The sequence below is a fragment of the Ictidomys tridecemlineatus genome, chromosome 6 (assembly GCF_052094955.1).
Source record: "Ictidomys tridecemlineatus isolate mIctTri1 chromosome 6, mIctTri1.hap1, whole genome shotgun sequence".
Classification (NCBI taxonomy): domain Eukaryota; kingdom Metazoa; phylum Chordata; class Mammalia; order Rodentia; family Sciuridae; genus Ictidomys; species Ictidomys tridecemlineatus.
In genome coordinates this window covers 56,719,121-56,744,233 of record NC_135482.1, presented here as the reverse complement: position 1 = coordinate 56,744,233, position 25,113 = coordinate 56,719,121, and the positions used below count along the sequence as shown (strand labels likewise).

Here is a 25,113-nt window from a genome sequence, read left to right as displayed (position 1 = left end):
GAGATGGATACAATAGCTTTCTTTTTTAAGGTGGCACTGCGGACTGAACCCAGTGCCTCACCCAGTGGCTAGCGTTCTACCAGTGAGCCACAACCCCAGCCCCAAGGTAGTTTCTTAATGCTTATAGATAAAAGGATTGGCAGTAAGCCAATGAATCCTTAACTTCTAGAACTGTCTTTCCAAGAGAATAAATAAGAGTCTAACAGTTTCCGCATTTAAGCTAAGAACTATGGTACACTTCCGTTAGGCTGATTCCTTTAGCATCCTCCAGAGAAAGTTGAAACTACAATCTAGGGCTTTCCTGGGTGTGATGGCACTAGCCTGAAATCCTAATAAGGAATTCATTTTATTTAATATTTATTTTTCAGTTCTTGGCGGACACAACATTTTTGTTGGTATGTGGTGCTGAGGATCGAACCTAGGTCGCACGCATACCAGGCGAGCGCCCTACTGCTTGAGCCACATCCCCAGCCCCAAGGAATTCTTTATGAGGGAGGAGAACCCCAATTCCAAGGCCAGCCTTGGCAATTTAGCAAGGCCCCAAACAACTTAAGAAAAACCAATCTCAGCCTCACTATAGCTTTGAAGAAACAGCATTCCTTTAACAGGGTCAGAACCTAAGCAATACTATTCTCCCCACCCCCAAATACTAAGGGTACTATACCAGTGAGCCAAATAGCTACATCCTCAGGTATTGCTAAAAAGAACTTATCTTTGAATTTATGATCTCCCAGTCTGTTTCCTAAGCCACTGTGATTGCAGGCATGTGCCACAATCACATGTGCCTAAGGTAAAACCTCTCTCTTTTTTTAGGGTGGGATAGTGGGGATTAAATCCACTGAGCTATATCACCAGTACTTTGAGACAGGGTGTCACTTATGTTGCTTAGGGCCTCACTAATTTGCTAAGGCTGACTTTGAACTTTTGATCCTCCTGCCTCAGCTCCTGAGCGCTGAGGTTATAGGTGTGTGCCTCTATACCTAGCTAGTACTTTTTATTTTTTAAAGGAGAAACAGGGTCTTGATAAATTACTGAGACTGACATGAAACTTGAGAGCCTCCTGCTTCAACCTTGAACACAGACTGCAGGCATGTGCAAGTGCTTAGTAAACTCCACTTTTTTTGGCGGGGGGGGGGGGGGGGGGGTGTGATTAAGGACTGAATACAAGGGAACTTAACCATTAAGCCACATCCCCAGCCTTTTTTATTTTAACACAAGGTCTTGCTGAGAAGCTAGTTTTGAACTTCCAATCCTCTTGCCTTAGCTTCCTGAGCTGATGGGAATAAAGGCCTATGCCACCATGCCCAGTGAACTATACTTCTTTAAAGGATCAGACTGAGGGGCTGGGGATGTGGCTCAAGTGGTAGCACGCTCGCCTGGCATGCGTGCGGCGCGGGTTCGATCCTTAGCACCACATACAAACAAAGATGTTGTGTCCGCCGAGAACTAAAAAATAAATGTTAAAATTCTCTCTCTCTCTGTTTAAAAAAAAAAAAAAGGATCAGACTGAAATGCAAACTGTTCCTATGCCCAGGGCCCCTAGGATTTTCTAGTAGCATTCCAAAATGGTTTTGGATATCACTCAGTACAGTCATATACCAAATGGAAAGAAAAAGTCTTAGTTTTCCTTTGAAATCTCTACAATTCCTTATGTATATCAACTATTTTTTCCTCAAATATATTTGTTCCCATGGACTAGCCTATGAGCTGCCCACATATAGCATATCACCTGAGGGACTTATGTTTGTATCTCTAGCACTAACACTTTAAAGAAGTGCTGAAATACAAAGCATTTCTATGCTATGATAAATACAGAAGCTGTGAGGGAATGAAACTGCCAAAATGCAGAAGCCCACAGATTTAGGAGGACAACAGATTTAGTTTTATTTCAATCAAATCACAACACTTTCTTTTCCAGCCACTGCGAATTTCAGCTACAATTTTCTATTACAGATTAACTTTTAAAAGGTTTCCTGTGACATTACAGCAAGCCTCTTTTTTTCCCCAAACAGAAAAACAGCCCCAAATTCTTCCTCAGAAATAAAAACTCAAATTCCAGTAAATGGTAAATACATGAATTTACAGTAAACCAGACACTTAAAAGGACAGCCAAGAAGTCTTCCAACAGTTTATTAGAAAGAATGTAGACATTTAAAAAAATCCCCACTGTCATGAACATAAATTGAGGTTTTCAGCCAGATAAGCTGAATTAAAAAAAAAAAAAAAGAAATAAAAAAATCCAATAGTGTATTAACATTTTTTCACTCATTTGCCATACTGACAGTGCAAATACAAATCTGGTCTAAATGTACAGACTCTCAAGCAACAATGTACAGCTTTCTTCGTCCTCCATGCTAAGAGATGTAAAAGCTTAAGGGCCAAATAATACCAAATGTATAGGCTTCAAAAACCATCTAAGTTAAGGGCATTCACTAGTTTTAGCTAAGATACATCTGGAACACTGACAAGTAATCACTTACATACAATAATATGCAGTAAATTTTCTGAAAAATAAACTTTAGTGTAACAATCCTGTAGGGTACACCAGAGGAAAGGCAGGTTATCAGTTTAAGATGTCAGCCAATTTGTTTCAGCCACTCTTGAGTCCATATCCTAAAACCTAAAATTTAGTTATCTTTCCCTAAGCTGAGAGCTTCCTATCATGTCAGTAATTATATTATAAAGTAAAGGAGACAGGTGAAATGTTTTTACTTATCACAACTGCAGTTATCAATTGCCTAGGACCTCAACAGCTTCATGGAAGTCTGGGAAATGTTCATGCATAAGGATAGTGCCTTAGCTGACTTAAATTTGCCCCATACAATGGTACATTATCAACCCTTAGTGAAGCCTTTAAAAAAGGGGGGAAAAAACAGGTTGAAAAATGGGTTAAAGGAGGCAAATACAGCATCTGCCTTTAGAGCTAACTCAGGAATTTTCTCAATTATGAAATCTTGTGAAGAAGTAATTTTCTTTCTCAAAATCCAGGCGACGACAATATTCCTTACTCCAGATCTGGCATTTCTGAAAGGAGTTTTAAAACATTAGTATAAATCACAAGGGAACAATGTACTGATATTATTTTTATAGGAAAAGCAGCCAAAATAGAATTTAAAAGTTTCAGCCTAGTGGGTAACTGCTTCTGACTAGCTCAAATTATTGACATTTTCTACCTTGGCTATTTATTCAATGCCATAAAACTTTATTTTTCTACCAAAAACCATTACCAAGCTGACATCTCTACTTTGAAAGTTTGGCCTTTGACATGAAACATCACTGTATAAACATACTTTTCATGAAAATACTTACTTTCATCATCACTGTCTTGTGAATCCTATAGAATGAGAAATAGAAAAAAAGTTACCTAGCTGGTCAAATAATCCCATTATCTAAGCAGTTTAGCTGAAGAAGCCAAAGCACTTTATTTAACTAAAGTACCAAAGATATACAGTTATGTTGAATACAGGAATTTAATCAGTGAACTTAAGGTATACTGGCTTACTAAGGAGAATGGATGTACAGCAGAGGATCTAACTTTCTGTAAAAATTGGTGTGTGCTTCCTGGTGAGACTTTAGCACACCCTTTGAATTCTTCCATAAACTGTCCTCTTCTCTCTTGGCATTCGATGAAAAGAAAAATGGCTCAATACAAAGGTCAATGAAAACAAATTTTAATTCTAGATACTAAAATTAAAATATTTTCCAAACTATATTGAATAATTTTCTAGATATCAACAGAATGCCAGAAGTTGAACAAATAGTCTAATTAGTATATTTTCCTCTTACAGATTTATAATGTCCGTCTCTTTACTTTTACACCTATTTAATTTGCATTCTTAATCAGATTAAGTAATCCCTAAACTTATTTTTTGGGGGGATGCATGTATTGGGGATTTAACTGAGCTACATCCCCAGCCTCTTATGAGACAGGGCCTCATAGTTGCTAAAGGGCTCACTGAATTGTGGAGGCTGACCTTGAACTTGTGATCATCCTGCTATAGCCTCCTAAGTCTCTGGTACTTCAAGGGTGCATAATAGCACTCTACCCTAAACTTACTCTTAATTGAATAAACTATATGATGAGGCTATGCAATGATTCTTATGAAATCCAGCCCCTTAGGAATGGTCCACAAACACCAGTTCCCTAGTAGGTACCCATCTATCAAAAATGGGCACATTTTTAAAACCTGCTTTTTCCCTATGTATTTTTTTGGAAAAACAAAAAGAAAAAAAGCAACCTTGAGTCTATATAAAACAACCTATAAATGCATTGCTTCTCACTATTAAAGTAAACAGAAAAAAAAAAAGCATTTGTAGACTTACATCATCTGCTCCATCTACTTCTGGTAAATCTACATCCTCATCACCACCCATGTTGTTCATCATCTATTTGAAGTGTAAAAATTAGTTTTAAAAATGATGTTAAATTAAGTCCTAATTATTAGGCTGCACACTCCAGAATAAATCTTAAGTCTTTCTCACAGGTTTCCACAAATGAAAAATGCAGAAGAATCTTAAGACCCTTGCCTTTCTGGAAAAGGTATATTTTCTTAGGTAATTTCACAAAACTGTCAGAACTTGAAGAAAAATTAAGCCTAGGTTCTCCCTGAAGAAAAGTGAGGTTATTAAAATTCATTCAGCAAGACACCCCATATATGAAGGAGAAATAGACCATCAAAAATCTGTGTTTAGTGGTGCAGGAAAAGGATGAGATTCATTAGAATTGTAAAGCTCTGTGTATTAAGTTACTTGGCATGTATATTGTTGTACTCTCATTACGGTGTTAACTGTGTTGTAAAGAACCGATAAAATGATTTAAAATCAAGCCTTTAAGATGGTTAATTTGTACAGAAGGCCTGAATATCAAACAAAAAATGAACAGTAACTATGAAGACACCACATAACTTGAGAGGTACAAATTGTGGAAAATGCTCTTGAATTACAATAAACAGGGACTAAACAATTGAGCATACTTACATGAAGCAGTAATTTCCCATCTTTAGTTGATATATAAAGTTAAGAAGTATATTACTTTAAGATACACAGATAGTCCAACAGTAAACAACTTATTACCACAGGGACTTTTCTCCCTAAATTAAGTTTTATGTAATATTTAAGTTTAAAAAAATAAAATTATGTAAATAGCCATGTATAACTTTGTAAACAAAAATGTAAAACTTGAAAATATTCAATTATATGCTTGCCCAGTTTTTACAACTGAAAGGGTGATTAAGCTTAAGTCATACATACCATGTAATGTGTTCAACCTTAACAAAGATGGAAATTCTGGCAGGGGCATAGCTCAGTGAGAATGCATGCTTGTTAACATGCACAAGGTCCTGGCTTTGATTCCTACCACCAGAGACACCAAAGAGGAAACCCTGCCTCATGCAACATGGATGACCATGGAGGACATTTTATTAAATAAAGCAAGCAGTCATAGGTCAATTCTGCTTATATTAGGTGTCTTTAAGTCTTCAAATGCACAGGAAGAGAATAGAATAGTATTTGCTAGGAGCTGGGGGCAGGGGTGGGGAGAAAATGATTAAGTTTCTGTTCAATAGTTATGAAGTTCCAGCTATATAAACAAAATCAACCAAATTCCAGAGATCTGCTATATACCACGTGCCTACAGTTAGTACTGTTTGGCACATAAACAAACTTGAGACAGATCCCATGTTAAATTATCTTTAACATCAATAATAAAAGGGGTAAGCAAGATCCTGACTCAAAATAAAAGATGAAAACGGATGGGGACGGGGTTCAGTGGATAAGCGTTCCTGCATTCAATCTCAGGTACAAAAGGGTGCCACAAGATAGGGGTGTGATTTAGTTGTGGTACTTGCCTAGTTTGCCCAAGCCCTGGGTTCAATCCCCATTGCCACAAAAATAAATAAGTAAATAGATACAAACACAGAGAACCCCTAGTCAAATCTCAGTATAAAATTTCTCTGCAACCTATTCATTGGTGTCTGTCTTTTTTTAGAAGGCGTATTACTGTGTTGCCCAGGCTGAACTCAAACTCAATCCTTACTACCCCCCAGCCTTCATTAGCTGGCATTAGAAGCATGTACCAACCACATCTGGCACAATCTGGTCTTGAATGACATGAATAACTTGTAGTAAGTTTCCATACTGTTCGAGGGCTCTGCTGAATGCTTCTATTATTATATTTGAGCAGGAAAAATGCTCAAAATGTGCCACGCCCAATGGTAAGTATTGAGGGTACAATGGCACAAGAGATATAGCACTTAACACATGAAACCACTATCCTCCCCTCCTGTTGAAACAAGGTGCCATTGTCATTTGAGATGTTAAATTTAAGTAGTCAAATACTCAGAATCTAGAAACAACTTTTTCATAAACAACAATTTTCATAAAAGAAATGCAAATAAAATCTTGTTGGTTTAAAAAATTTTAAATTGCAGATGAATTTGCAAATCAATTCTTTCTTTTATGGTGCTGGGAATTGAATGTTAGGCAAGCACTCTACCACTGAATTATATCCTTAGCCCTAATATTCTCTTTTCTAATCAGAATTGTTTTAGCACGTTTGGGAAGGTCTATTCTACCCACCAGTGATTAGATTTTTTTTTTTTTTTTAATTTTGCCATGGTAATGTGTGACATCTTAGAAAACAGAAGAACAAGGACTAGCATGGATGTGGGTATATCTCAGTGGTAGAATGCTTGTGTAGCACACAGCCTGCATAAGGCCCTGGGTTGGATCCCCAGCATTCCCCATCCCTAGCCACAAAAACAGGCTCTATTAAGGCCCTTCTCCCTGGTCTTGAAAAGCAACAATGACCCTACACACATCTCAGGGTGAAAAAGGCACCATGATTCTTGGTTTAATTATTTATATCTGTACTATGTAGCTCTAAAATATAAGCAATGGGTACTGCATTCATGCTTTAAAAAAAATCCATTTTAATGCTAGAGTAACTAGCTGTGCTTGATTGACTGTATAGTGTATATACTGTCTTTACACATCAACTTGAGAACCTAATCTTTAAAAAACTTAAGATTTAAGATTACATTATTATTGTTGAGATCTTATCTGGTGTTACCAAAGAATGGTCTTGAAAATGCCTATCTTGAATTGCATTAGGTGCTTAAAATCAAATTAAAATGACTACATAAAACTTTACTGGGGGTAGGGAATTAGAGAATGCATTTAAAAGAACTTACCTCAGAGAAACGATCAAAATTAGACATGTCTTCATCTGAATCATCTTCCCAATCTTTCCAGTTATTGAAGTCCACACTAAGCCAATTAAGCTATAGATCAATACAAATAACACCCTATGATTAGGTTAATTTGCACCTTAAGACATGTTTTGAACTTCAGGCTCACATCTACTTTGTTGCAGGCATGTGTGTGCACACATAAACCCAAACAAAAATAGAAAAATCCCCATCAAATCAACAGGGTTCAGTGGTAAACCTAACTTTAAAAAAAAAAAAAAAACTAAATTAACTGGTAGAACAATTCGCACATACTTGAATAATTTATTTTTGCAGTGACCAAACCAGGTTCTCACATTATAATCAAGTATTTTACAAAGGCTTCTCCTATGCAATGTCTATTTATCTATGTACCTTCCCACCATTTATGGTACAGGGGATTAAAGTAAGGATCTTGTGCATGCAAAACATACTTTCTACCACTCATGTACAAGCCCAGCCCCAAAGTCTTTTCTTGAATGCACATCAACCAGAAAATTGATTTTCTAACGACATTTGGTGTTAGAGGAAAAAAGTAAGGCTATGAGCTTTTATATTTAGCTCTGAAATAAAAATAAGTGTTATCTTTCATTATTTAAAATATTAACTTTAAGAAAATGAAAAACCTACCTTTGCCCTTTCTTTTGTTAACCTAGGCCATGATTGGCCAGACTCTCCTTTTCGTAAACAACATAAAATTGATCTGTCCGTTCTTTTATGCTTGGAATCCTAAAAACAAAAGCACCATCAAACCATTTATTACTTCAGTATCACTAAAGGAGCCTGTTTTATTTTTATTTATTTATTTATTTTTTTTGAGACAGACCTATAGTTACTATGTTGCCCAGGCTGGTGCTCAGTATCTAATGATCCTTCCTCAGTCTTAGGAGTAAGTGGGCTTATAGGCACTTACCATCACTTGGCTCTCACCTCTCCTTTTTTCATTTCTTATCCTAAATATTCTCCAGACTTGAAGAGGCAGGCCCTTGACAGCTAAAAATTTCAAAACTAGGGGCTAGGGCTGTAGCTCAGTCACAGAGCACTTGCCTAGCATGTGTGAGGCACTGGTTCGACCCTCAATATATTAAAAAAACCATAAATTAATAAACAAAGGTATTGGGGGGGGCTATGGTTCGATGGAAGCGTTTGCCTTGCATGTGTGAAGCAATGGGTTCGATCCTCAGCACCTTATAAAAATAAAGGCATTGTGTCCATCTACAACCATAAATATATAAATAAATAGATAAATAAAATGAACAAAGATATTATGTATCCCTTTATACCTTAAAAAATATTTAAAAAAGAAAAATTCAAAACTATCCAATTGGAGGTTGAGAAGAAGCCCCCCACAATTCTAGTTTAATCTGGCATTATTTTTTTCCTTGCCTGCACAAGGTGATATAAAACCTTTAAGAATTGACTAAAGGGCTGGGGTTATAGCTCAGTGGTAGAGCACTTGCCCCAAACGTGTAAGGAACTAGGTTCCATCCTCAGCAACATATTAAATAAATAAATATAAATAGATAGATCAATGAATGAATAAATGAATTTAAAAAAAGGACTTGACTAAATATGGCATTACCACAGAATGGTTTAAAGATTCTATTCTTAGATAAGCCTCAAGACTGCTGCCAAGTCCAAGTACCATAGCATGATCAAAAATAAGCAGAAAAAGGAGAAAGATATTGCTATATAAAGTTAAGACTTTGAACTGTTAAAAAATTAACATCTTAGAACACTTGAAGTATGTTGTCCATTTCTCTACCATTTAAATCACGATAAAAACATTAAGACTACTTACATTTGGATCAATACAGTGAAAAAGATCAATTTCATTTAAATGTTTAAAATTATCACTTCCTCCAAGACAACTGTACAAAAAAAGAGAGAAAAAAAGAAATAAGCCTCTTCAAAGATTAGTAACAACGTTTTGGGGAAAAAAAACATACAAGCCAATTATTTATTTGTCTGAAATAAATTTTTAATCGGATGTTGTAAAATAGCAATTTACCTGAAAGTAAGTTTGGATTTTTCAAAATTTACATTAACATCTTTACTGTCTTCAACACAAAATTCAATGAAGACATAGTCCCTTCGATCGTACCACTTTGCAGAAGCAGGCTGCCTACAAAGAGAAAAAAAATTAAAGTTAAGCTGGAACTCCTAACGATATTTACTTAACACCCAAAGTTCAATACATAAGTAATACATTTCTCTATTCTTTCTGATACTATTTTGAGGCAATTTACTATAATTTTAAACGCTTTTTTTTTGGTACCAGGGATTGACCCCAGGGATGCTTAACCATTTAGCCACATCTCCAGCCCTGCTGTATCTTGAGACAGGGTCTTAACTAAATTACTGAAGGCCTTACTAAATTGCTGGGATTATAAGTATGTGCCATCATGCCCAGCCCTTATTTATTGAGACAAGATCTAAGTTCCTGAAGCTCTCAAAAAATTGCTCAGTATAGCTTGAACTTTTGATCCTCTTGCCTCAGTGTCCCAATCACTAGAATAAGAAACATGTACCATCCGTCTTTGTTTTAAAAATTAACAATAACAAGGGCTGGGGATGTGGCTCAAGCGGTAATGCATGGCATGCGCCTGGCATGCGAGGGGCGCTGGGTTCAATCCTCAGCACCACATAAAAATAAAGATGTTGTGTCCACTGAAAACTGAAAAATAAATAAATAAATAAATAAAAATTAACAAAAATATTGTCCTGTATAACCATGATAGTTCACTAAAATGATTCATGAGGTAGCAGAGCATGGTGGCACACACCTGTAACCCCAGGGACTCTGAGGAGGCGGAAGGAGTATCACAAATTCAAAGCCAGTCTCAGCAACTTAGTAAGACCCCGTCTCAAAGTAAAAACATACACAGGCTAGGTATGCGGCTCAGTGGTTAAGCATACCTGGGTTCAATCCCTGGTACAACAACTACTATATTCTAAGGTAAAACAGAGCTCTAACAACGTTCAGTTTCAGAAGGACATCAATCTTCCTAGGGCACACACACCTATAATTATGTAATCTGATGACTCAAGAGAGGCTGAGGCAGATATCTGAGGCCAGCCTGGGAAATTTTACTGAGACCCTGTCTCAAAATATAAAGAGCTGAGGAATGTAGCTCGGTGCTAGAGCACCTCTGGGTTCCATCTATAGTACTGGGGGCACAGGAACAACTAGACTGGGGAAATAGCTCAATGATAGAGTGCAAACAAAAGACCCTAGATTCAATCCTCAGTATTGGGGAAAGATAAAATTCTTAAACATATTTAAAGGCACAGAACAATATTTGAATTTAAAGAATGAGCTAAAAAGATGACAGGAGATAGAACCACATCAATTTCAACTATTTGTATTACTGAATTCTTTGTACTTTTGAGACTCTTGTCTCAAAATACAAATTAAAAAGGACAATAGATGCAGCCCAGTAGTAAAGTGCCCCTGGGTTCAGTCTTCAGTTACTCCTCCCAAAAGGTGGGAGTAATATATTCAAATCTTAGTCATAAATCAAGACAGCTGATTCCAAACTTTGAAATTCCTAACCCTTTAAATCAAGTACCTCCCTGCCTGTATGCAGGCCTGTAGTTCCAGCTACCCTGCTGGCTGAGGTAGCAGGATGAATAGAACCCAGAAAATTGAGACCAGCCTGGGCAACACAGCAAGATTTTTTTTTTTTTTTTTTTTGTGTGTGTGTGTGTATGGTGCTGGGGACTGAACCCAGGGCCTTGTGCAATGTAAGGCAAGGCAAGGTCTCTACCAACAGAGCTATGTCCCCAGCCCTGCAAGATGCTTTTAAAAACATAAATTTATTTATCTATTTTAGTTCTAGGTAGACACAATACCTTTATCTTACTTTTATGTGGGGCCAGGGATCAAACCCAGAGCCTCACACGTGCTAGGCATGCATACTACCACTAAGCCACAACCCCAGCCCCCAGGATGCTATTTTAAAAGATCTAACCAAACTTCTGAGGAATAGGGAATTATAACTTAGAATGTTACCATGCTGATTCAATGATTTATTTCTTCAATAGACCACATATTATTTCTACTTTTCTTATAGACACAATGTACTTTATATATGGTAATGAGTTGTGGTTAACTGAAAATACTTGCTACCTAGGGACTAGGTAGGAAGTATTGGTATAGCTCAGAGTTCCTTTACATAAATGGCTGATACCAGATCTAAGGTGGGACATATGAACTTGGGACATTTTGCACAAATAAAACTTTTTTGGGGGGGTGGGTAACTGGAGATTGAACTCAGGGGCACTGACTACTGAGCCACATCCCCAGCCCTATTTTGTATTTTATTTAGAGACAGGGTCTCACAGAGTTGCTTCGTGTCTTGCAGTTGCTGAAGCTGATTTTGAACTCTTGATCCTCTGGCCTCAGCATCCGAGCCACTGGAATTACAGGTATGCACCATTGTGCCCAGCCCAAATGAAGCTTTGAAGAACATGAAGTCATTCAAAATAGGAGACATCAGCTGGACATAGTGGTGCACACCTGTAATCCCAGCAACTCAGGAGGCTGAATGAAGCAAGAGGCAAACTGAGGCCCCTTAGTGAGATCCTGTATCAAAACAAAAAACAAGACTGGGCATGTAGCTCAGTGGTATAGTGCCCTAGGCTCAATCCCCCTTCATGCAAAATTAAAAACAAGAAGCAACATAAAGTTCCTTCATTACCAAGAGGCCATTTGAGCACACAAAGGAATGACTACTGGAGCTGGGGATGCAGGTAAGCACAAACAAAAGAGCACTTGCCAACCATGTGTGAATCCTGGGTTCAATCCCCAGTACCCAAAATAAGTACAAGAATCAACCAACCAACCAATCAACCTTAACTTAATTCCAGCTTAGATGAAATATGAGGCAAAGGAACATGTTAAATGATTCCATAAACCAGTTCTTTCAGGCTACTAACAAATCCTGACCATCATGTAATTAAAAAACTGCTCTTGACTACAAGACAGCTAACTAAGAGATTTGTATATTAAGAGCCTGTAGATCATGCATATCCACAAGACTAGGTTCCTAATTAGAATATACTCGTATCAAAATTGACTTTATTGTCACGTGTAACTAAGAATAAAAAAAAAATTAAGGGGAGGGAGATTAAAGAGGAATGGTAGTGCATGCCTGTAATCTTGGCAGCCTGGGGGGCTGAGGCATGAGGATATCCAACTTCAAAGCCAGGTTCAGGGCTGGGGTCGTAGCTCAGTAACAGAGCTCTTGCCTAGCATGTGTGTAACACTTGAGTTCAATTCTCAGCACCACATAAAAATAAACATAAAAAAAGAAAGCAAGCAAGCAAGCTGGCTTCAGCAATTTAGTTAGATCCTAAGAAACTTAGTTAAGACTCTTGTCTCAAAATAAAAAATGGGCCTGGCCTGGCATGGCAATGCATGCCTATAATCCCAGCAGTTTCGGAGGCTGCAGCAAGAGGACCACAAGTTCACAGCCAGCCTCAGCAATTTGGTGAGGATTTCAGCAACTCAGTTGAGATCCTATCTCAAAATAAAAGACTGGTGACTGGTTCAGTTGTTGAACATCCCTGGGTTCAATCACTAGTGCACACACACCAAAAAAAAAAAAAGACCTCTAGAAGGAGTAGCCTGGTTAAACTGAATTTTTCAGCTCTTCAGTTTGTTTGGATTTGTGTGTATGAATTTTTTTTACTTTTTTTTTAATATGTAGGACTAATAATCGAACCCAGTGCCTCACACATGCTAGGCAAGTACTCTACCACTGAGCCACAACCCCAGCAACAACTTTTTTATTATTTTTTATGTCATTTTTAGTTACACTTGAAAATAGAATATATTTTGACATTTTATATATACACACACACATACACACACACACACACACACAAACAGAATATAACATACCACTCCTGCTACACATATATGGAGTTATACTGGTCCTATATTATATATGAACATAGGAAAGTTATGTCCAATTTCTGTTCATATTAAAGACACCAGAACAAGGAAAGAATCAATCTACTTTCCTCAGATTCACACCAAGTAATCTATATATTTGTATCACCATTATGTGATGAATTGCTCTTCCCCTAAATATATATAAAGTCCAGGGTTGGGGATATAGCTTAGTTGGTAGAGTGCTTACCTTCCATGCACAAGATCCTGGGTTCAATCTCCAGCACCCCCCCAAATATATATATATATGTGTGTGTGTGTGTATACATTATATATATATGAGAGAAGTCCTAATCCCAAGCACCTAAGAAAGTAACTATATTTGGAGAAAAATTTTCTTCTTTTTCTTGTAGGGGGAGGTGGTACTGGAATTGAATTCGCGGGTTCTCAACCACTGAGCCACATCCCCAGCTCTATTTTGTATTTTATTTAGAGACAGGGTCTCACTGAGTTGCTTATTGCCTTGCAGTTGCTGAGGCTGGCTTTGAACTCCTGATTCTCCTGTCTTGGCCTCCTGAGTTACTAGATTACAGGCATGAGCCACCAGGCCTGGCTTTTTTTTTTTTTTTTTTTTAAGGTAATTAGGTGAAAACAAGATCTTGGAGTAGGTTCTGATCCAAAATGAAATACCTCATAAGAAGGGATTAAGACACATGCAATTAAGAGAAACACAAAAGATGGCAACCAGAAAGGCAAGGAGAGAGGCCTCAGAAGAAACTATCCCTGTTGACAATCTTAATCTTGGACTGCCATAATAGTGAGGAAATAAATTGTTGTTTAGTCACCCAGTCTGTGATACTTTATTATGGCAGCCATATCAAACTAATACAATAATTTCCTAGGCAATAAAGAAATTTAAATTATTTAAGCCACAGGGTAAGGTGAAGACAAAAATGGCTTCTACATTTTTCAGTGGTTGCTGAAAATAAAATTGGGACAAAGATACATAAATTCAGGGAAAGGGGACTGAATGCCTATACCTGATCTTAAGCCTTTTTATTAGCATTGGCAAAATTCACACCAGTGCCAATCTACAAATTCACTTTAATACAGATATAAAAATTGTTTATACTTCTCCATATACTATGTAAGTCCACTACTTAGAGAAAAACAAAATAAAGCAAACCCAAAGGGACATTTCATGTTCTTCTGACCAGCATTTCTAAGCTCAGTACTAGGGCTATATAATGTCAAATGAAGGAACTAAATTTTTCGTGGCCTGAAATTCTTTCCTATAGGTCTTAATCAGGTAGCTTTTAATCCTAATGTGTAGAAAATTACAAGCACCACAATTTAAAAATAGATGCCCCAAGGAAGCTAAATGCCTCTAATCTCAGCAGCTTGGGAAGCTGAGGCAGGGGGATCACCAAGTTCAAAGCCAGACTCAGCAATTCAGCAAGGTCTTAAGCAACTAAGCAAGACTGTCTCAAAAAATAAAAAGGGCTGGAGATGTAGTTCAGTAGTTAAGTGCACCTGGGTTCAACAAAACAGGGCTGAGTATGGGATGCAGCTCAGTGATAAAGCACTCAACTATATGTACAAAGCCCTGGATTCCATCCTCAAGGAATACTGGATGTAACAGAATGCTACAGCATATAATTTGTCGCTACCTCCAACAATAAGGACAAAACACCCCTGAGTTCAATACCCTACACAAGGCAAATATATATTTATATTATATATATATTACTTTTTTTCAGAATATAAAAGGTTTATAAATCTTAGTTACCATCATAACTCAAGTAAATCTGACTCACTGAAATACATTAGGTTCCAATATACATATATACATGTAGATTTTTCTTTTTTTTTTTTCAGAGTAGAAATTAGAAGTTTATTAAAGGACAGCAGAAAAGACTTCTCCTGGAGGACGAAGGGGACCCAAGAGGTGGAATCCCTAGATTTTTCTTCACACAGAATTTCTCATCATTTTAGTTATCCCCTCAGCTATTTTTAAAATCTTTCTTTTTACATCACTGTCCAGATAAGTTTCATTACAAATCAAGGGCATTTTTAGTTGTAGATGAACACAATACCTTTATTTTATTTATTTATCTTTTTATGTGGTGCTAAGGATAGAACCCAACACCTTGCACATGCTGGGCAAGCACTCTACTCTTGAGTCACAGGCCCAGCCCCTTATTTTTTTTATGTGGTGTTGTGCATTGAACTGAGTACCTCATGCATACTGGGCAAGCAGTCTACCACTGAGCTACAACCTCAGCCCTCAAATCAAGGCTTCTAAACACAAGAACAGGATCCTAATTAAAATAAATTATACTCCTAATTAAAATAAATTTGGGCCACTGTGCCCGAATACACTCTGTGTCAAAATACACTCTAAGGGGCTGGAGTTGTGACTCAGTGGTAGAGCCCTTGCCTAGCAAGTGCGAGGCACTGGGTTCAATTCTAGCACTGCATTCAAGGAAATTAAAATAAAAGTCCATTGACAAAAAAGTTTTCTGAAAAAAAAAATTATACTATTGTGCACATCTAAAATAAATTTAAGCCAGGTGTGGTGGCACACACCTGTAATCCCAGTGGCTCAAGAGGCTGAGACAGGAGGATCCCGAGTTCAAAGCCAGCCTCAACAAAGGTGAGGTGCTAAGCAACTCAATGAGATCCTATTTCTAAACAAAATACAAAAAAAAGGCTGGGGACATGGCTCAGTGGTTGAGTGCTCCTGAATTTAATCCCTAGTTCACCAGCACCACCAAAAAAAAAAAAAAAAAAAAAAATCACATTGCACCCCATCAGTATAATTACATGTCAATTAAAAACTAAAATAAAAATAAACAAACCAGGGCTGGGGTTGTGGCTCAGTGGCAGAGCACTTTGCCTAGCATGTGTGAGGCACTGTGTTCGATTCTCAGCACCACATATCAATAAATAAAATAAACGTCCATTGACAACTGAAAAAATATTTTTTAAAAATGCAAAATGTTGAAATAAATAAACAAATTTTCTACATATACAAATATGGTACATCATTACAATACTGGGATTCTTACTCAAAATCACTGTGAAAAAATAGCATGTTATCATCTAATTACAAAACATTAGCATCTTAATCCGTAGTCAGATGCACTGGAGAAAACAGCAAAAATGGTCATTTAATAAAATTGTTCAGTTGTGCATAGTGATGCACACCAGTATCTATAGTGACTTGGAAGGCTGAGACAGGAGAATCAAGTTTGAGGCCAGCCTGGGCAATTTAGAAAGACACCGTCTCAAAATAAAAAGGGTAGTCAGACATGGTGGTGCAGGCTTATAATCCCAGCGGTTTGGGAGGCTGAGGCAGGAGTATCGGGAGTTCAACATCGAAAGGTGCTAAGCAACTTGAAGAGATATGCATGGCTTTCTCAGAGACTTTCTTTCATGGCACTGGGGACTGAATCCACCAGTGCTCTACTATTGATTTACAACCCCAACCCTTCTTAATCATTCAGTTTGAAATAGCTCTGGCTAAATTGCTGAGACTGGCCTTAACCTTGGGATCCTCTTACATACTTTGAGAGTAGATAAGCTTGGCCTCAGTAGCAAAAAACCTGCCTAGCACATGTGAGGCACTCGGTTCAATCCTTAGCCCCACATAAAAAATAAAATAAAGGCATTCTATCCATCTACAACTTAAAAAAAAAAAAAGAGCGTTTTATTCCTGGCTTAGTTTAGTTTATCTTTATTGATGAAAAATAAGTGATGTAGATAGTAACTTCATTTTCTTGAAGAAATGCTTTTTTGTTTGTAGATGGACACAATACATTTTTTTTTCTAAATGTGGCGCTGAGAATCAAATCCAGTGCCTCACAGGTTCTAGGCAAGTGCTCTACCACTGAACTACAATCCCAGCCCCAATAATTTTATTTAGATATTTAAACATATAAGACACTGGAGGCATAATACATTCATTCCCTACCAGTATACAACTTGATATACTTTATTTTTTTGGTTGGAGGACTGAACCCAGGGGCCATTAACCACTGAGCCACATCCCCTGCCTTTTTGTTTATTTCATTTTTTTAAATATTTTTTTAAAAATAGTAGATGAACACAATACCATTTTTTAAAAAAATGTGGTGCTGAGGATGGAACCCAGTACCTCACGCATGCTAGGCGAGCACTCTACCAACTGAGCTATAACCCCAGCCTGTACCCAGCCTTTTAAAAATTTTATTTAGACAAAGTCTCACTGAGTTGCTTAGTTGTTGAAACTGGCTCTGAACTTAGAATCCTCCGGTCTCAGCCTCCTGAGCCACTGGATTACAGGCATGTGCCACTGTGCCCAGCCACATACTTTAGTTCTATCAAGTTTGAGACCAGTCTCAACAAAGTGAAGCCCAAAGCAATCTGGAAAAACTGTCTCCAAAAAATAAAAAGGGTGTGTGTGTTATGTGTAGGAATTTGGCTCAGTGGTTATGCACACCTGGAATCAATTCCCAATACCAAAATATATAAATAAATCTATAAAATCTAATCTATCACAATCTATCCACACAGTAAACAAAAAAGTTTAATACAACGTACTCTGTATTTCGATAGTGAAATTTACTGGATGCAACAATTCTCCATTTAAGAACTCAGATGAGGCCAGATACAGTGGGTGATGCCTGTAAGTAATCCAAGGCTGAAATAGTAGGATCACAAGTTCAAAGGCAGCTTCAAAACTGAGTGAAGCCCTAAGCAATTTAGCAAGAACCAGTCTTGAAATAAAAAGGGTTGGCTAGTAATCCCAGTAGCTCCAGAGGCCAAGTAAGGAGGATTAGGAGTTCAAAGCCAGCCTCAGCAACAGTAAGGTGCTAAACAACTCAGTGAGACCCTGTCTCTAAATAAAATACAAAATAGGGCTGGGGGTGTAGCTCAGTAGTCAATCCCCCCAAGTTCAATTCCTGGTACCAAAAAGGCAGGGGGAGGGGGCTGGCCATGTGGCTCAATGGCTAAGTGCTCCTGGGTTCAGTCCAGGCACCAAAACAAAAACAAAAACTATAAACTGTGGGCAAAGGTGCACACCTTTAATTCCAGCTATTGTAAGGTGAGACAGGAGGATCCCCCAAGTTCAAGAATAGCCTAGGTAGTACTGGGATGTAGCTCAGTGGTCGAATGCCCCTGAGTTCAATCCCCAGTGCCAAAAACCAAACAAAAAAAAACTAAGTTGATTCGAAACAATTGATATTACAAAGGTATGTTTTCCTAAAATGGGATATCACTAACTACCTAAAACCCCTAAATGATATAGGCATCTAAATTTTTAGAGTGCAAAAATTAAAAAGGGCAATCTTAATAAAACAGTCACTTTGCATGCATGTGATTTTTGTCATTTTTAGTTAATGTTTTCTAGTTAAAGTCTAACTGAGCAAGAAAGAAGAAAATCCAGTTGCCAGGTTACAGTGGTTAGGAAATCAACACTGAACAAAGGCCAACATCATTTACTCTTTTCTACCTTAAAGAAATTAACCATATACAATATGCTATGACAATTTATTTTGAAGGCTAAAACTGATCATTTTATTTGGGGGGTTTTATCCTACTGAGTGATATAGCAAAATAAGGTTTTAAAATTACAGAGAGTCAAGAGTATGTTTCCAGAAAATGTATTGAAACACAGACACAAAAGTAAGTAAAACTAGCTCATCACCCATTGCTAACTGCTCCTACATGGTAATAATTTATAAGGAAGTGCAAAGTAGCACTCCCTACATTAGGTTGATGCAAGGTCTTTTTTTGTGGGGGGCAACGTGTGGCAGGAATTCAACCGAAGGCCTCCCCCATGCTAAATGGGCACTCTACCAGAGCTACACAACAACCCTATTTTTTAAATTCATTTTTAAAATCTTGAGGCAGTTTCTAAGTTGCCTGGAAGCTTGTCATTCTCATGCCTCAGCCATGTTCAATGTCTGCCAAGGTTTTTTATTTGTGTGTGTGTGTGTGTGTGTGTGTGTGTCTGTGGTACTGGAGATTGAACATGTGAGGGCATTGTGCATATGAGGCAAGCACTCCACTAATTGAGCTATATCCCCAGCCCTGCAAAATCTTAAATGAAGAAGAGATGAATTAAAACTCCAGTTTTCAGGGCTAGAGATGTAGTACAGAGATAGTGCTTGTCCAACATGGAGACCCTAGGTTAAATCCACAGAAGAAAAAAGGGGGGGAAAAAAAAACAACCTTCTCCAAAATAGATATGAAATCAGGAGACTTTCACATAAAGTACTTGAAAAAACTTGTAATCTAACAATTTCAAGTAGGAAATCAGGAAGTTTCTATATAGGGAGAAAAAAAAATCTCCAAACCCTCAAGACTTTCAGCATAAATCTCTCCATCTCTAAAAAACTTCCTAACACCCAGGCATGGTGGCACATGCCTGTAATCCCTGTTTGGGAGGCTGAGACAAGAGAATCCTGAATTCAAAGCCAACCTCAGCAACAGGGAGGTGCTAAGAACTCAGTGAGACCCTGTCTCTAAATAAAATACAGGAGCTGGGGTTGTAGCTCAGTGGTAGAGCACTTGCCTAACATGTGTGAGGCACTGGGTTTGATCCCCTGCACCACATATAAATAAATGAATAAAATAAGGGTCCATCAATATCTAAAAACAATTAAATAAATAAATAAATAAATAAAATGCAAAATAGGGCTGGGAATGTGGCTCAGTGGCCGGGTGCCCCTCAGTTCAATCCCTAGTACCCTCCACCCCCCCCAACACACACACATGAAACCACAACTTCATAACAGACATCAACAAATTAAACTCTTATCAGATGGATTCTTTGTAGAATTTATGACAAAACATTACAGATCTCTTCCAATCCAAATAACTGACTCCTAAGATTCAACTCATCTAAGCCAATAGCTGGATAAAATGGCCTTAAGAGTTTACAAGATAACACATACTGAGCACTTTTAAAGAAATACACCTGGTCTCTTCAACAGAGCAAATATGAAAGTAAGGAGAAAATGCTTTTGAGACTATTGATTGCTACACCTTTCATATATTTACATACCTTGACATTTTACTTATTAACTGATGTCCAGAAAGTGTTTTAAATCAAGCCACTTCAAATACAATATTCTTCATGAAAAGATATCTTGACTACTATTAAATTAGTTATGCTTTATCCAAAAATTCACCTTCTCCTTACATAAATTTTCAAATTATAAAAGGCATTTTAACCATGCACAGTGGCACCGGCCTATAATCCCAGAGGCTCAGGAGACTGAGGCAGAATGATCAAAGGCAGCTTTAGCAACTAGGAAGGACCTAAGCAACTTATGGAGTTCCTTCTCAAAAAAAAAAGGGGGGGGGTTTGAGGAGGTGGCATAATGGTTAAGCACCCCTGGGTTCAAGCCCTGGTACCAAAAAAAAAAAGAATGGGGGTTAAGACTGAGAATCCCCGGGCTGGGGATGTGGCTCAAGCAGTAGCGCACTCGCCTGGCATGTGTGCAGCCCGGGTTCGATCCTCAGCACCACATACAAACAAAAGATGTTGTGTCCGCCGAAAAACTAAAAAAGAAAATAAATAAATATTAAAATTCTCTCTTTCCTTTTAAAAAAAGACCGAGAATCTCCTTGCTACATTTTTTTTTGTATGTGGTGTTGGCGATTGAACCCAGGACCACCTTGTGTATTCAAGGCAAGAACTCTACCAAAGGAGCTATATCCCCAGCCCCCTTTTCTGCTTTTGCCTTCAAAATTTAATGTATCAGGGCTACATTAGCATATTTTCTTAAAAAGTAAACTCTAGAGGCTAGGGATATAACTTGATTGATAGGGTGCTTGCCTCGAATGCACAAGGCCCTGGGTTCAATCCCCAGCATCACACACACACAAAAGTAAACTCTACTAGAAGTCACTCTGGAGGGAATTGGGAATCCTGGAAAAGTTCTGATATTCACCCTTATTCATAGAAATAAAGGTTTTCTCCTGGCAGGCTCAGCCATCAACTGACTTCAGTGTATCTCAAACTTACTTATTTAGATTTCTAGCCTTATAAAATACATAATTAAACCCTGGAAAGTACATTGCTTTCTATAGAAAAACATTGTTCTCCATAGTGACTTGAGTTAGTCCTCCTCACTATAAAAATCTCACATTTGAAAAACTAAGCTTTTGAGGAGAACGTAAGGCCTGGAAAACAGTGCCAAGAATTCTTAATTGGTTAAAATCACTGAGGTTTTCCTTTGTCATAATTAAGATCGCTATCTTTACCTGGAACTTGGAATGTGGCTCAATGGTAAAGCATTTGCCTACCATGTGCGGGCCTGGGTTTGATCCCAAGCACCGCAAAGGAAAACACACTACCAACGAACCTGCAATAAACATAAACTTAAGCACTTTAAAAAGCTAATTACATTACCTGTTCCATCCTTACATTAAAAATATAATGAAACCTCACTTAAAGTTTAACGTGGAACACAGAAAACGTCGACACATTTTTCCAACTCGACCTGGTAACTTCTCGCTCCCAGGGAAGCGGCTGAATTTAGGCAAACTTCATTATTTTCAAGAAACTGGAGTTAGGAAACGTCCTGGAAGGACCCACATTCAAGAAACCAAGACACAGAGGAAGTAACTTGTGGAGACTGCATGCCTCCCTCTAGTTGCCTAGCAGTACCTGCCGCTCACGGCGGAGGGCCGCGTGGTGCAATACCAGGAACAACATCAGCTTCAGATGGCACCCACCACGGGTACCCCTGACCCAAGGCCTGGCCGCGGCATGAAGAAGCGGCAGGACCACAGTGCCCACGCCTCCAGAGCGCCCGCTCGGCAAAAGCTCACAGGAGCTCAGGACCCAGGGCTAAGTTAGGAGAGTTACGAGCGACCCGTATGGCAGGAGGTGGAAAAAGTGAGCTTTCTGCCAGGATCGGGGCCGCAAAGGGACGGTTTAGAGGTGGGGGAAGCAGACATCTGGAGGAAAAAATGTCCTCCACTAGCCAACGGTAACCGGAACAAGGATCCCGGGACCTCCCACCCCCAGGCAGGGACGATTGCCCCCACTGAGGAGAATGAGCCTAAGGGGCCGCAAGAGGGGGGAGGGCAGAGAGCCACTTCCCGGCAGCTCAGGAGCCCCCAGAGCGGCCTCGGCCTCACTCCGGGCGACCTTCCCGCGGCGGGATGTCGCACTCACATTGTGAACGGGGCAGGGGGACGGGCGAACGGGTAGGCGGGCCTCTCTGGCAGCGGCGGCTGGGGAATCGGCTCCTCTCCGATGGCGACTCCGGCGTTTTCTCCCCAATCGCGGCCTCTAGTCGCTCTCCTTAGGCGACGGCGGCAGCGGGCTCGACCTAGATCCCCAGAATGCACCGCGCGAAGAGAGCGGCTCTTCGACCGGGGAGAAGAGGAAAGTGTAGGAAAAGGGGCGCGAGGACGGAGAATGAACGTGCGTGCGTGCAAGCGAGGGGTGGTGAGGCCGGGCGGCGGCTGGTGACGCAGCAAAATGCCCGGGCCCTGTAGCCGCGCGTGCGCAGTCTTTGTTTTCGAGCTCCTGCGCGGCTTTCTAGAGATATCTACGGAAAGGGCGGGGCCACCCTGCTCCTTCGCGATCCTTCCCGGCGCGGGCCCCGCCCTTCGCCCTCTCACCCCCTCGGGTGGCTGACTAGTTCCCGCCTCTCCTCCCGCGCTCCCCTCTCGCGTTAGAAAACCGTTGGCTGCCTAACCGCCCGGCCACGCGCCTTTGGCGATTTCCCTGACCAAACGGCTGCGTTTGCTCTGAGAGTAAGATTAAGGCACAGGGATGCAAAGTTGGGGGACTAGACGAGTGAAGCGGGGCATTGGTTACTCTTGAGTGGATAAATGAGGCCACTGAGGAAACAGTCCATCGCAAAAAGTTGTGAAAAGCCTGTGCTCCTGAAATTTGCGGAAAAGGGCTAACTTCAGAATCGAGGGCCTGGGCCCACCTCGCCGGTTTCTGAAGATTGGGGACACTGTCCAGGGCAGCGAAAGTGCGAGGACTTTGAGAAGGAGCGTTTGCCTTTGGGGGCGGGCTTTGGCCTCTATTTTGAGACCTGACTGCTGTAGGTGAGACAGGAAGGCTATTTGAGGGGGAGTCTCATACTAAACTCGGGGTTTCCACGCACATCTTTGCGGTGCGGCTGCCCACCTGTCCGTCTGTTTTAAACTGTTAGGTCTTGCACTGTGTCTTCGTGCAACGCACTGGGATAAGGTCTGGTGTGGGATAGTAACCAAGAGAAGCAAAGCTGCTGGCAAGGAGACTGGGGGAAAGCGCAATAAAACGCTGGGAAAACCGGGTGCTGTGGGGCAAGCCTGTAATCCCAGTGGGTCTGGAGCCTAAGGTAGGAGTATCATAAGTTCAAAGACAGCCTCGGCAACTTAGCGAGACATAAAAACTGCAAAGGAACAGGGATGTCTAAAAAAAACTATATGATGGAGCACCCCTAGGTTCACTCCCCAGTATTAAAAAAAAAAAAAAAGTTTGTAAAGAGCTAGAGATGTAGCTCAGGACTAATATATGTTTGCCTGGCAGGCTGGAGACTGATTTCAGCCCCCAGCACTGCCAAAAAATATTTAAAACAAGGTTTGGGGCGTCTTTTTAATACGATACTTATGGTATTTATGGTATTGATACTGTGCAGCTTGGTTCCTAGGCTCAAATCTCACTAAAAGGGTTTTAAATATTGCAACTCCAAAGAGCCTGCTACCATTTGAGGAAGACAAAAATACAAAATCAACTGGTTGCTATAATGGAAGTACAAAAAGTAATGAGAGCATAAAGTGAAGTCTATCTTGGATGGAATTATCAGGACAGGTCTTAAAAAAGTTATCCAGCTGGGCATGGTGGCACAGGAGCTGAGGCCAGAGGATCCTGTTTAAAGCCAGCCTCAGCAATTTAGTGAGATCCTATCTCTAAATCAAATATAAAAAGGGCTATGGGAGCTGGGGTTGTGGCTCGGTGGTAGAGCACTTGCCTAGAATGCATGAGATACTGTGTTTGATTCTGAGTACCACATATAAAATAAAGGCCCATGTCTAAAAAACTATTTTTAAAAAGGGCTAGGGATGTGACTCAGTGGTTACACTTCTGGGTTCAACCCCTGGTACAAAAAAAAAATTTCCAGCTTGAAGCAGTTAGCGCCAGCCTATTCTGGAGGCTGAGGAAGGAGGATCAAGTTCAAAGCCAGCCTTGACAATTTATAAAGACCCTGTTTCAAGATAATTTAAAAAAAAATGGGGGTGCTGGGGATGTAACTCCATGGTTGAATGCCTGCCTATTATGTGCAAGATCCTGGGTTCATCCCCAGTACCACCTAAATAAGGGCTGAGGATGTAGCTCAATGGTAAAATGGCCCTACCTTTAGTCAGGGATGGGGATGAGAGGTCTGTATCCAAGACTTGCATGGAAATAAGGGTGCCTAGGACGTTGATTAATCTTCTTGACCTCGGATTAATTCTCAAGGAGAAGGTACCTGTTTCCACTTTGCTAATTATAATGTAGATCTTAGACATGAAATTGTAGATTTCTGTCTTATACAGAAACTGACTATGAGGCCCTAGGCATGCCTGTAATCCCAGTTGTCTGGGAGACCGAGGCAGGAGGATTGGGAGTGCAAAACCAGCCTTAGCAATTTAGTGAGGCCCTAAGCAACTCGGTGATACCCCCTCTCTAAAGTAAAAATGCAAAATAGGGTTGGAAATATGTGGCTCAGTGGTCAAGTGGCCCAGAGTTCAATCGCTGGTTACACCCCCCCCTTAAAAAAAACTATGAAACTACCAATTTATTGTTTTATTACTCTGTAGTCAATGAACCATTTTGTTTACAACCTTATTCTGATTATTTTTTTTTTCAGAGAGAGTGAGAGAGAATTTTAATATTTATTTTTTAGTTTTCGGCGGACACAACATCTTTGTTTGTATGTGGTGCTGAGGATGGAACCCAGGCCGCATGCATGCCAGGCGAGCGCGCTACCACTTGAGCCACAT

The 25,113-nt window shown here is 39.6% G+C and overlaps 1 protein-coding gene across 1 annotated transcript; it reads right to left on the bottom strand.

The window, feature by feature from the left end:
- Positions 1–1,859: 1,859 nt before the first annotated feature.
- Ptges3 (prostaglandin E synthase 3) lies at positions 1,860–24,639 on the bottom strand. The gene is made up of 9 exons (XM_005335646.4): positions 24,486–24,639; positions 22,304–22,802; positions 9,238–9,351; positions 9,028–9,097; positions 7,857–7,955; positions 7,191–7,280; positions 4,324–4,386; positions 3,310–3,334; positions 1,860–3,024 (listed from the first exon to the last, which is right to left on the bottom strand). Exons 1-9 carry the CDS (start codon positions 24,637–24,639, stop codon positions 3,005–3,007), a joined length of 1,134 nt encoding a protein of 377 aa, XP_005335703.2. The 3' UTR covers positions 1,860–3,004.
- Between the last annotated feature and the right edge of the window lie 474 nt (positions 24,640–25,113).

Coding starts and splice junctions, on each gene's coding strand:
- Ptges3 (XM_005335646.4), bottom strand. CDS start 24,639: ATGTCTAAGATCTACATTATAATTAGCAAAGTGGAAACAGGTACCTTC. Junction 7,281..7,856: donor TAACAAAAGAAAGGGCAAAG/GTAGGTTTTTCA, acceptor ATTGATCTATAG/CTTAATTGGCTTAGTGTGGA. Junction 3,335..4,323: donor AAGTAGATGGAGCAGATGAT/GTAAGTCTACAA, acceptor CTCATTCTATAG/GATTCACAAGACAGTGATGA.